At 34.3% G+C, this 11848-nt stretch overlaps 1 protein-coding gene and 1 non-coding gene across 2 annotated transcripts; both read right to left on the bottom strand.

Annotated features, from left to right (window-relative positions):
- Positions 1-3399: 3399 nt before the first annotated feature.
- LOC107772742 (uncharacterized) lies at positions 3400-8642 on the bottom strand. The gene is made up of 3 exons (XM_016592221.2): positions 8213-8642; positions 5864-6154; positions 3400-4802 (listed from the first exon to the last, which is right to left on the bottom strand). The coding sequence occupies exons 1-3, from the start codon at positions 8369-8371 to the stop codon at positions 3648-3650; spliced, it is 1605 nt and encodes a 534-aa protein (XP_016447707.1). The 5' UTR covers positions 8372-8642; the 3' UTR covers positions 3400-3647.
- A 2916-nt stretch (positions 8643-11558) lies between these two features.
- Positions 11559-11639, bottom strand: TRNAL-AAG (transfer RNA leucine (anticodon AAG)). The gene has a single exon. It is a non-coding gene; the product is annotated as a tRNA-Leu (tRNA).
- Positions 11640-11848: the final 209 nt, after the last annotated feature.

The following is an 11848-nucleotide window of genomic DNA, read 5'->3' as shown; positions in this document are numbered from 1 at the left end:
AAAACAAAATATGCAGAATTGCAGACACCAGGTGTTCGACGAAATGCTAAAGTCTGTTTTAACAAATCTTGCCTTGTTTGATTTTTGAAATTGGGGGTTAAATTTTCTCAAAAATCTCTAATCTTTTTAAAGGATTAATTGGTAAAAGATGTATAATTTGTGCTTCAAAATCCTTTATGGGTTAATTTTGAGGTGTGATATTTTTTGAGAATTTTTCGGTTGACCTTCTTTTTGGTTTGTTGGTATTTTGATAATTTGATGTGTTTCCCTTCTACACAAAGGGCATATGATTGAATTTTAAAAAAAATCTGAATTATTGGCCAAAGAATTCTAAATTCATGATAAAGTTTCAGATTCGAAGGAAGAAACAAACAAAGAAGATAGGGGAGAGGAGAAAGAATTAGGCAGAAAATGTTGAAGAGAGAGAAAAGAAAGAATTGGACAGAGAAAAGCAATAAAGAAAAGCTCATTTTTGTTCAACAATGGAAGATGAACAATCAGGAAGAAGATGACAGCCAAAAAATGGCTCTTGGTGCCTTTTTAATAGGCCTCACGCTCCTTAAACGAGTGTAGCACACGCACTTCGGTAAAAAAATGCCACATAGGATGAGCGGGGTTTAAAATGCTCAGTTTTTAAGGGTAGAGAGGTTTGGTTGGCAAACTTGTAAATACGAATACCGTCATGACAAAACTGGACAAGTAAAAGGGCCTCCCAAGCTATTTTGCTAAAATATTAAACAAACAGATGTTTGAAAGCAATTTTTTTTTAAAAAGACTCCCAAATTTTATGGCCATACGGGAGGTTAGTTCAAGTCTTGTACATTCAGGATATAATAATACTTTACATAATTAGATCACTTAAAAAGGTTAGTGCAAATAGCTACGTAATAAGCATGAACTAGTGACCTAAAATAAATACTAAATAACTTGCTATATAAAAATAAATTACACACAGATGGTGCAAATATCTTTACATTATTAGTGCAAATAACTTACAAGTTAAAATTCTTACTACTATAACTTGTTTAAATACATATCTAGTGTAAAAAAGAAAAAAAAGAAAAAAAAAGAGACTTACGAGCTCATAGTAGGGCCGTGCATAATTTGGTAAATACCGAATTGCCATACCGAAATTGAAAATTTTGGTATTCGGTATGGTATTTGATTTACGTTTTAAAAAACATTGGCATTAGGCATGGTATTTGGTACTTTAAAATGAAATACCAAAATATATATTATATTACACAATACATATATTATTAATTATAACATAAATATAAATAATCTAAAATTTTACTTTACTTTATTCTCTAAGTTTATCAATTAACTCTAAGCAAGCCACACGACATTTCTAGTGATCAAATTTATTTCTTTATGTATAGTTTTCTCTCTCTGGGTTGATATTTGTAGATTTTGGATAAAACTTTTGTCAACAAACGTTTTTAGTTTTGTACTTTTTAGTACTTTAATTAGGAATATTACAGTCTATGACTCAATGCACTAGTTAATATTCGAACCGAATAAACCGAAGTTACCGAACAGAATAAACCGAAACCGAAAAAAGAAAAGTCGAATCATACTGAATTTAATTAGGTACGGTATTGGTAAAGCATTTTAAGAAATCGAATACCAAAAATATCAAACCGAAATATCTAAATACCGTACCGATCGACGAACACCCCTCTCATAGTCTCTCTTTCTTTCATGAAAACCAACATGTGGAGAACTTTGACAGCGAGTCTTCGGAAAATATTTATCTATGTTTGTTGTTTACACCAAATCAAACAATTTAATCATTATTTTGCTATAAATTAAATTGAGAATACTTGTAAATTTTTTTCTCAAAATCTTCTATTGAAGTTGATGGCAATGGAGGGAACAGAAGACTTACCAGGGCCAAGTTGGAAACGCCTGAAACTTCCAGGCTCTCCTTCTCCTGGATTTATTTTGCTAATTTTATCATTATCTCTGTATATTTCCCATGCTTTTTCTGCACGTATGTTAAGCACAATTTCACCTTTCATTGCTTTCATCTCATCTATCTAGATATGGATGAGATATGTACTAAATCTTATTATATATTTCGACGCGAATCTGAATTAATCGAGTTAGTGAGTTTTAATTCAAATATCGAATGTGTAAAGCAAGGGGAAATAAACATCCCAACATATATTCCGTTAAGCCGTGAAAGCAGCCACTAATGTTTGCATTAGGGTAAACTGTCTACTAACACCCCTTGGGGTACGGCCCTTCTCCGAACTCAGTGTGAATGCGAGATACTTTGTGTATCGAGCTACCCTTATATATTCCATCTTTGTGATGCAGAACACCACTGACAAAGTGATTATGAAAGATTTTCTAGAAAAATTTCTGAATTTAAGGGCGATTATCCTAGTATGAATCCAACAACCAATGTAAGAAGGGTAAATTTCACAAATAGTCATATAACTATGACATTTCTTTTTAATCAAAGTCATATAACTTTGTTTTTTCACACAAAAATCATAAAACTTTCACTAGCTCACACAAAAATCATCACAATTTTCCGGTAGTATAAGCTTTAAGGCGATCCATTTCTTCAGTAGCTATAAAAGAATGTCACATAGTATTAGATATAAACTCAGATGCCCTAAAGAGTTTATTCTCCAAAAAGTTGCTTTTCTAACAACTTTAACAGCAACAGAAATCAAATCTAGGAGATAGAGAAAGAAGAGTGAGAAGAGAGAATAAGCATCTTGATTAAATGGTGACCGTCAAAATGAATAACTGCTGCACTCTAGAAAGTGAAAAACAACAGCTAGGAATGTACAAATTGTGAGAATAGTCATACATGGATTGCCAAAGACTATGAGGCAACATGAAGCCATTTAGGTGATTATTGACCAGCGGACCAAGTCAGCTTACTTCCTGCCGATCAGTGTGACTTACTCTACGGGCAAGCTAGCCACAATTCTTTCGTTCCCATTGGTGCCATTAAGGCTTCTTTACCTTCCGACTGTTCTCCAAAGTGCATATAAATTGAAGCAACACTTTGATTCATAGAAAGTACAGTAATTAAGTATAAGTAAAAAGGCGAATACGGCCAAAATATGATTTTTGGTTTACCACTCGGTGTCTGATACCTGCATTGGGGCCCCACTAAATCCTGATTGCGTATATAATGGAACAGCGACCGGATTAAAGCATAGCAAGCAAGGTCATTCCAATAACTCTAATGGGAATTGGGAAAGCCTTGTTATCCCATTGGTTCTGAAGTAATGACAATATCACATATTCTGGTTTTGAACACAGACGTTCAATCTTACAACGTTAACAAGCTAACCCTTTCTATTAAGCTGGGAACAACCACCACTAATCAAAGGATAACAATGAGAGAACATGTACAATCTTAAAAAGAGGTATTCAAAAGATCTTCTACATTGCAATATCTGAAAGCGTGTTGCCTTACGACCAATAAAACTTCAGAAGTAAGACATGGCAAATATACAACGTATAGCACGATAGCGCCATAATACACCACCGTCAAATGCCTACTTATATGACCCTTTATTCAGCAAATAGATAGTATTCAAGTCAAACTGTAGTTTCACCTTTTTAAACTTCTTGATACAATACATGGAACATAATTAGATTAGTTGGGCTGATCCCTACCATCCTCTCTGAGAAGCGCCTGAAGAATGTCCATTCAGCCTATCAAGCACAGCATTGAAATCAACCGTTTGACCACTCTCCTCAAGCCTCTGAATCACATTAACCACGTGATCACCCCTGTACCCCATGCTTACCATTTTCTCAATTAATTCATTGTAGGGATGAGTACGCACCAACTGTGGTGGACGAACCATAATATTGGGGCTGGGGGTGGACTGCGGGTTCTGGGGAGCGAAGCTGGAGGGAGGATAACCACTTTGTGGGAAATTAGGTGGTTGTGATGCATGTCCCCTTGGGCCTTCACTGTCGTACATCAAATATGCATTTCCTGTAGAAAGGGACGGGTGAGGCCCACTAGCTGCATAGCCATCTCCTGGAGCACCGAACGAAGGCCTGAGATGCTGTGTTGGGGGCTGTGACTGAAGCAGCCGGCCAGACCTATCATACCCGTAGGGCATCGCCTCTGGACGGCTCGCAGCTGGTTGAGGGATTGCAGAAAATGACACTTGCATTGGCATGCTATTGTGGATCGCCTCAGGAGAAGGATTAGGTTGACTGGGTTGATAAGAGGGATAAACAGCAGGCGATGAGGGTCTAGCTTGCTGTTGCGGTTGTTGAACCTGCTGGGGTACCTGCTGCGCCCATTGCTGCTGATATTGGGGCATTGACTGGATCTGTGGAGTCTGATTCCCCTGAGGTGCTGCTGGCTGTGGTGGTACCCTAGACATATCTTGCATTTGAGAAGTTCGATACTGGGAGTCAGAGGGCAGATATTGACCTTGGGACAAGTGAGTTGGAGCTGGTGGATTTGACATCTGCGGTGGGGGTAAATAGTAGCCTTGCGACTGCGTCATACTTTGAGATGGAATTGGTGGTGGAGGTGGCTGTTGTGGCTGCTCCGTGGGTCGGCTAGTAATAGAACCCTGGGGTGCTACTTGATGGGGTAGAGCAAGTGCGAGTTGCTGCCCGTGCATGTCAGGTGAGTTCTCACTTTTTTTGGAATCAGACACAGGTTGAGCATTTCTGTCTTCATTCTGCTGAGAATTGCTGGGTGTAGCTGGTTCTTTCTGCGCAAGCTGAAGCTTAGCCAGCTCCTTCTGAGTTTCAGCAAGTTCTTGCTTATCTCTTAGAATCTGTACAGACCTGTGGACCTGCAGGAAGAACAGTAAAGAAATTAGTCCCTCAATACCTCTAAACTAGGATTTAGGACAAAATGTGAAGGGAAAACTCTGCTTAGCAACTAAAAAATGCAATGGATAAGATGAGTTCACCCCTACTACCTAGGAGCAATAGAAAGCTCTACACGGTATAAGAACATCGATGAGTCAGACACAAACAAACAGAAAAATGCATGTTTTTGCATAGAAAGAGGGACACAAACCATACAAGTGAATCCTTGTGATTGGCGACTCTGTAATAATGTGGTATTAATCTAATCACACTTGGCCTTCCACTCAAAATAGAATTTAACATGATCAAGGTATGAGTAACGTTTCACAACTGTTCATGTGTACCTAGTTTAGGAAATTCTCTAGGATCAGGTTACATGTTAGAGCAGAAAACTTCTCAACTCTTATTACAACACAAAAGTTTCTCCACTACAAGAGAAAATGTTCAAAGAAAATTTTAGCAGACATGAAACAATTCACTGCTAGTACTTAATAAAAAAGATACCGAAACTTGAGACGGGGGCAGTGCTAAGCTTCGAAGAAAATAACTGTTAATACATATAAACTAAACCCTTACAAAAAACAGTTCTAGTTTATTGTCAAATTTTTTAATCAGAATCTTAGAATATCCAACCACTTGTATATCTGTATTAGTTTTTTCTAATAGTTTAGTTTATATGTATAATCTGTTTTAGTTTTCTTTAGGGTTTAGTTTAGTTTAGGAAACCTATTAGGACTACCCTGCTTTTCTAGGGCTCAGGATGGTGAGAATCTAAAAAGTATATGACATTTTTTAGGGAAAAAAGCAAGAAACTTAGAAAAAATAGGATTATCTTATTATACACCATGTCAAATATAACATGTAAGCAATAGAAACCATATTTTAAAAAAGTCAGACATTAATTTAGCACATACTACAAAGGACTTGGGAGAAGTTAACATTCAATTTCTGCAAGGAGGTACGTCTAAAAGTACAGCATTTAGTTGAAGAAATCACATTTAGACAGAACTCAATATGCATGCATGAAAATCAGTGAATTAACCTCTTGAACATGCTTCTCAAGTGCCTTCAATTTTGAATCTGCCTCCCCATGATCCCGAACTAAATCAGCACGCATTTCACCAATGGACTTGTCAAGATTGTAACAGTATAATTCCAATTGTGACAAGCGTGAACTGATTCCTTCTAGAAATCGCATGAGATTGTCTGCATATTTTTTCATGGTCTTTTCAACAGTACATATCATGTCTTGATTGAAGGAAGATTCTTCTGGTGGACTATACGTCGAAGTGGGAAACATTGATGATCTTGTCATTCTGCTTTTGTGGAACTCCTGCTTAATATAAGAGCATAAATGAGTTAAGAATCCAAACAGCTGCTGGTAGGTGAGATGAATGTAATGTAATTTTTATTTTTATTTTGATAATTATCTTCCTAGAAAGATTTAATAAGCACTACGATAAGATTCTTTCTTGATAAGAACACCAATTGCAAATCTTGTCTATAACTCCCATATAAAGTTGCTAATCTTGATAATTATTTTCAGTGAGCTAGGTCGAAACCATGACTCTATAGCATTTTCTAAAAAGGTTCACACCAAATCTAGAATCCAGATGCAACCCAGAGCTATTGAAAATATTCCTTTTGTGCTACATGGAGATTGACTTTAAAGACAGTATTTTCTCCCTGTTCTATTCCTGGTCAAACTTTAACTAACCTATTGTTGTAGTCTCATGTCGTTTATTTATTCATTTACAGAACGAGGAGAAACATGTAAAAAGGAAGGATCTTAATAATTAAAAAAAAACGGTATAGGAAAGGTTAAGGAGCTCAGTCATCATTACTTTTAGGCTACAGCTTGAAACATCACCCTAGTAGCTTGAAAATGAGTGAGTCTATACTAACATCTTAAACTAAATCCCCCACACACCCCAAAAAAAAAAAAAAAGAAAAAAAAAAGCAAAATGTAGCTTGATCGCCAAATTTGTCAGTTCAACTGCTGATACTAAAAAGTCATGGAAACTAATAAGCCAACTGTTCTGTGCATTTTCACTCGCTTACAGAGTAATTTAATTCTTGGGATGTTGGCAAATTTCAGGGGCTGCAAATTTTCAAATCTTTGCCTTAACAAGTATTTCTTCTCATATTTCAAGTTTCAATCCTCCTCCAGCTTTCAAGAAGAGAGGCTTTTTCTGCTGATTTTCCTCTCTGTATAAAGTCGTCCAGTCCGTGCTTCAAACAGAGCCCGTTCTCAAGATTTTATGATACGAGCAAGAGGGGAAAATACCTATAAAATATTTTGTCTTGATGCTATCAATCAACTCTACCTCTATTCCAAACTAGTTGGGGTTGATTATATGAATCCTCTGCATCAATTCTGCCCTTGATGAAGTGCAGCGCAGTGGAGTGTTGCAGTTCAGAAAAGTTTGCTCGAGGAAATGTAAATTGAAATCTTTCTGACAACTATGCCTCAATCCTAAAGGTAGTTGGACTAAACCTATATGAATCCTCTATGTACAGTGCAATCTAGTTGCCCCTTTTTATTCCAATACAAAGTGTGTGTATACGTTCATCGCGAGTGCGTATAACTAAAGAGAACAAAAGAGTTTTAAGTACTATGCAGTGACGGTGTCAAAATTATTTATACAATCAAGTCACTAAGAAGGTAATTGCAAGTAACTCTATTTAATACTCCACTGATTGATAACCTAGAGCAAATGGTAAGTAACTTACTATAACATGTCAAATTAGATTTGACCTGATAATGTAAAAAAATCATTATACCGTCAGGGGTAGTTTAATTGGTGGAATAAGGGATAATAATTCCGGGATTAGATGCGGGATTATTTATACCGCGTTTGATTGAATTTTCGAATCCGGGATTAGCAAATCCCAGGATTAATCTAAACTACAATGGTGGTATTATTCTATCCCACATTGAGCGTGGGATAATAATGACGGGATTGAGCAATTCTGGGATAAAACACTACAATGACAAGATACCCTTTTCCAAGGCTCTTCCCCCAAAATCCTTTAAAAAATCGAAGGTTAAAATGGAAAATAAAAGTTTTCCCCAACTTATCTAAGTATACAACAAAGACACAGTTTATATTATACCTCGCATATCCCATTCTTAATCCAATGAACCAAACATCTACCAATAAAAATATATTCAATCAATAATTCCGGCACCATTTAATCCCCGTATTATAATCCCGGATAACTTGTTATCCTACCAAATGACCCCTCAGTATATATAACTTAAGTACTAATGTCTCCGAAAGTGTATAAATCAATTTACAGAAAACCCCATATTAACACTCACACGAGAACTTTACCGCGCAATAAATTAATCCAACTGGGGAAAGGGAAAAAAAAAACATAGTAGTACCTTAGCAGAATTGTTAGCAGCGGAAGGATCAGAGTGGGAGCCATTAGAGGGATCGTGACGGGGGAAATCTTCATAGGAACAGAGAATATCATCGGACCCAAAATCAAAACCCTTTGAGCCCGATGAATTACTTGGTCTACCTGATGATCCAGATGCCATATTTCACGGATCGAAAAAAAACTAGGGTTTTTCACTTTACTGATCAAACAACGAAATAGGGGGAAAAACAACAACTAGGTTTTGTACATATAAATGGAGTGGTGCATATAATTCTATATAAAGAGAGAAACTGGAGAAAGGATTACTGTATCTAAGAAATTGTATAGAAAAAAGGTAATCTCTTTTTCTTGGAGAGAGAGTAAGAGGGTTAAATATATCGGGAATAGTGGTTGCTTAGCTCGACTGCAATTAGGAAGGTTCGCTGCACCCCTTTTTTCCCCTAATATAGTTGCTTATTAATCTTGGAAAAAAAATATAAAATTATATTTATCATATTTTTAATTATTGATATTAGCTAGTAATAGCATAAATGTTATGTTAAAATAGTTAGATTAGTTCTTCCATATTGAAGGATATTCTTGTTTATTTCACTAATTTGATATAAATTTGTTTCAGTTCATTAAAAGTGAAGCGTTAGTAGATTCGAATTTGAAACCTCTAATTAAGGATAAAAGAATACATTAAAGTATACAAATAACTCTTAAAGTAAATGATCTTTTTTTTATCCTCACTTGCCTTATGCATAGAATTTTAAATTTATCAAGTATTGTCCTTCGTTTGACCAGCTTAAAATTCTGCCCATGGAATAAGTAGAGGGCAAAAATTAAAGACCAGCTGTCATATTTCTGCAATGTTTTTGGTTACAAACTTGTATTGGCCGTCTGACACTTGTATGGTTTAGGAGTCAAATATTTTTGTTTCCAAACTTGGATATTTAGTCAATTATTTTATTAATATTGTAAAATTAGTACAAGCAAGGGGATCAAATCATACCTGACTAATCATATTTCTTAATATATTTGTTTTTATATAATTTTCGAATATATATTTTACTTTAATACTTAACACTCTATGTGCTCCGTTTCGTGTTTTTTTTTTTCATAAAAAAATACGTTCAATTTTGTATGACACTTTTCTATTTTACAAAGTGTCAAAACATTTGAATTTTTCATTAATATTATCATCTCTACAATTTTCATACATTTTAAGAATTCAAGTTGATTTAATTATTCAAATGCCAAACGCGATATTTTATGTTTTAAGCAAATTTTTAGTCATCGTTTGTGTTTTTAGCTATTACTAATATAATGTACATAAGTTGAACTAATATAAGTTCAACATTTAATACTTAAAAAACTGTTCTTTCCTTATCATCCTCTCATCAGTCGTGTCACTTATCCTTTAAACGTGAAAATAATGGGGTTTTGGATGCAGTAAAAACTAAAAAGAATGGGTTGGTAGCTAATACGTCACCTTCAGTTTTTCGTTTCTCTTTTTTTTCCTCTCTTTCATTTCTTACGAAAAGTATTCATTTTATCATGTAAAGAACATATTAACACTTCGCTGAGCACAAAAACAGAATTATTGAAATTAGTTTTCAGTACATCAAGAGAAAAATACAACATGATGATTGTATGTAAAAAAAAATTAAATCATTTTATAGATATTGTTCTAATTTAAAGATCACATAAGATCCGAGTTACAACCATCCATAATGGTCGTCAACTAAGAAAATTGGCACAATCAATCAAACTAAGTGTTTGAATAAAAGGAGCCAGTCTTGTAAACAACCTAATGTTCGCAGCGAATTTTAAGTAAATGGAGGCATTTTTTCTCATTTTTATAGGTGGATTAGATAATAAAATTAAACAACAGCCTTTTGTTATGGTAAATTTTCTATTTAGCTATTTCTAGGAGTTTCCTTTAAGATTTTATCCTATGAATTATTATGCTATCTGCTTTTAAAATCTTAGTACCTGAAATCACGGGCGGATGCAACATAGAACTACTAGGTTCAACTGAACCCAATACTCAAGGCAGGGGTGTCAATGGTTCGGTTCGAACGGTTATTTTTTAAAATTTGTACCATATCAATTTTTCGGTTATTCTATTATGCATAACCAAAATTAGACTTTTCGAAACCGTCTCAATCATGTCGGTTTCTCTTCGATATCGGTATGGTTTGTTTAATTTTCGGTATTATTTTTTCAAATGTCATGTAAAAATCACTAGTAGAAGTAGAATGTAATAACATAAATACTTTTATATGTCTTAGCAAACTCTCTAGATATTTTTACTCTTTAAAGGTTGATGAATTAAGAAAATATTAAAGATGACTAGAGTATAGATCCATCAACTATTCTACGACAACATAAAAGAAACTAAACAAAGATATTAACCGAGTGAAAAGATATTAACTAAGCTGGAACTCAAGAATAAAGTCTAAATATTCAAAGAGATAAATCTAAATCATATGAAAGGAAACATATTAAATACATTGCAGTTTGCTACAAATCGCTAGAATAGCTGAATATGTTAGAAATAATTTAGTTTCAATAGGAGTAGCATTATAGATTTGAGAATTAAGATTTTGAGTTTAAATACTTGTTTGCTTGTAACCGTTTTCACAATTTCAAGGTCCAAGAAAATTTTTAATACATTATTATTCTTAAACTTAATATATAAATATATATTTTCACATGTAAATTTATTCGGTACGGTTCGATATTTTTTTTGATTTATTTTTATATAAAAAAACCTACACTAATTATCGACACAGTTATAGATTTATATAAAAACCAACGGTTTTATTAAAAGAAACCTAGAAATCGGTTCGGTACGCTACGGTACGGTTCGGTCGGTTTTTAAATATCCATTGATACCCCTAACTTTCGAAGCGGAACATAAATTTATGTGTAAAAAATCATTAAAATTGCATAAATAGTAGATATTGAACCCATAACTTTAAATATTGAACACACAGAGCTAAAATCCTAGATCCGCTTCTGTCGCATATGACACAAGTTATTGAACAACTTAAAAAGTTGCTGCCGCAAATAAATTAAAACATTATCACATGAGGAGCTCGGTATACATGGTTCGATAACTTTAATTTAAATATGATTTATTTATTTCTTTTCAATCATTTTTATCATTTATTCCAACAATTCCGTTGATTTTAATTTTGATGATCAAAGCTGATATGATAACGCACAAAGTAGAATATTATTTTAAAAAGCTCTTGGTATTGGGCCCTTCTTTAAAATTGTAATAATGAAAGTGAAAAAGCAACTGCTCAGGTCTAATTTAGAAAGGGAAAAAGAAGGTCCATTTAAAAATTATGTAATGTCGAGAGTGGGATTTGAACCCACGCCCTTTCGGACCAGAACCTTAATCTGGCGCCTTAGACCAACTCGGCCATCTCGACAGCTTGTTCATACATTGTCTTCTTATTTATATTAACGTTCCGAATAATATTTCTTTGTGTATTTTAACCTCTTTCCATTTGTATTGTGACTTGTAAGAGTATAATACAATATGAAATTGTCGACTTGAAATATGGATTTTAAGAAAGAAACTATATAAGCAACCGATATTTATTTATTAGTTACATTATGAATTAATGACAATAACAAG

The sequence above is a fragment of the Nicotiana tabacum genome, chromosome 12 (assembly GCF_000715075.1).
Source record: "Nicotiana tabacum cultivar K326 chromosome 12, ASM71507v2, whole genome shotgun sequence".
NCBI lineage: Eukaryota > Viridiplantae > Streptophyta > Magnoliopsida > Solanales > Solanaceae > Nicotiana > Nicotiana tabacum.
This window is presented reverse-complemented; position numbering and strand designations above follow the sequence as displayed.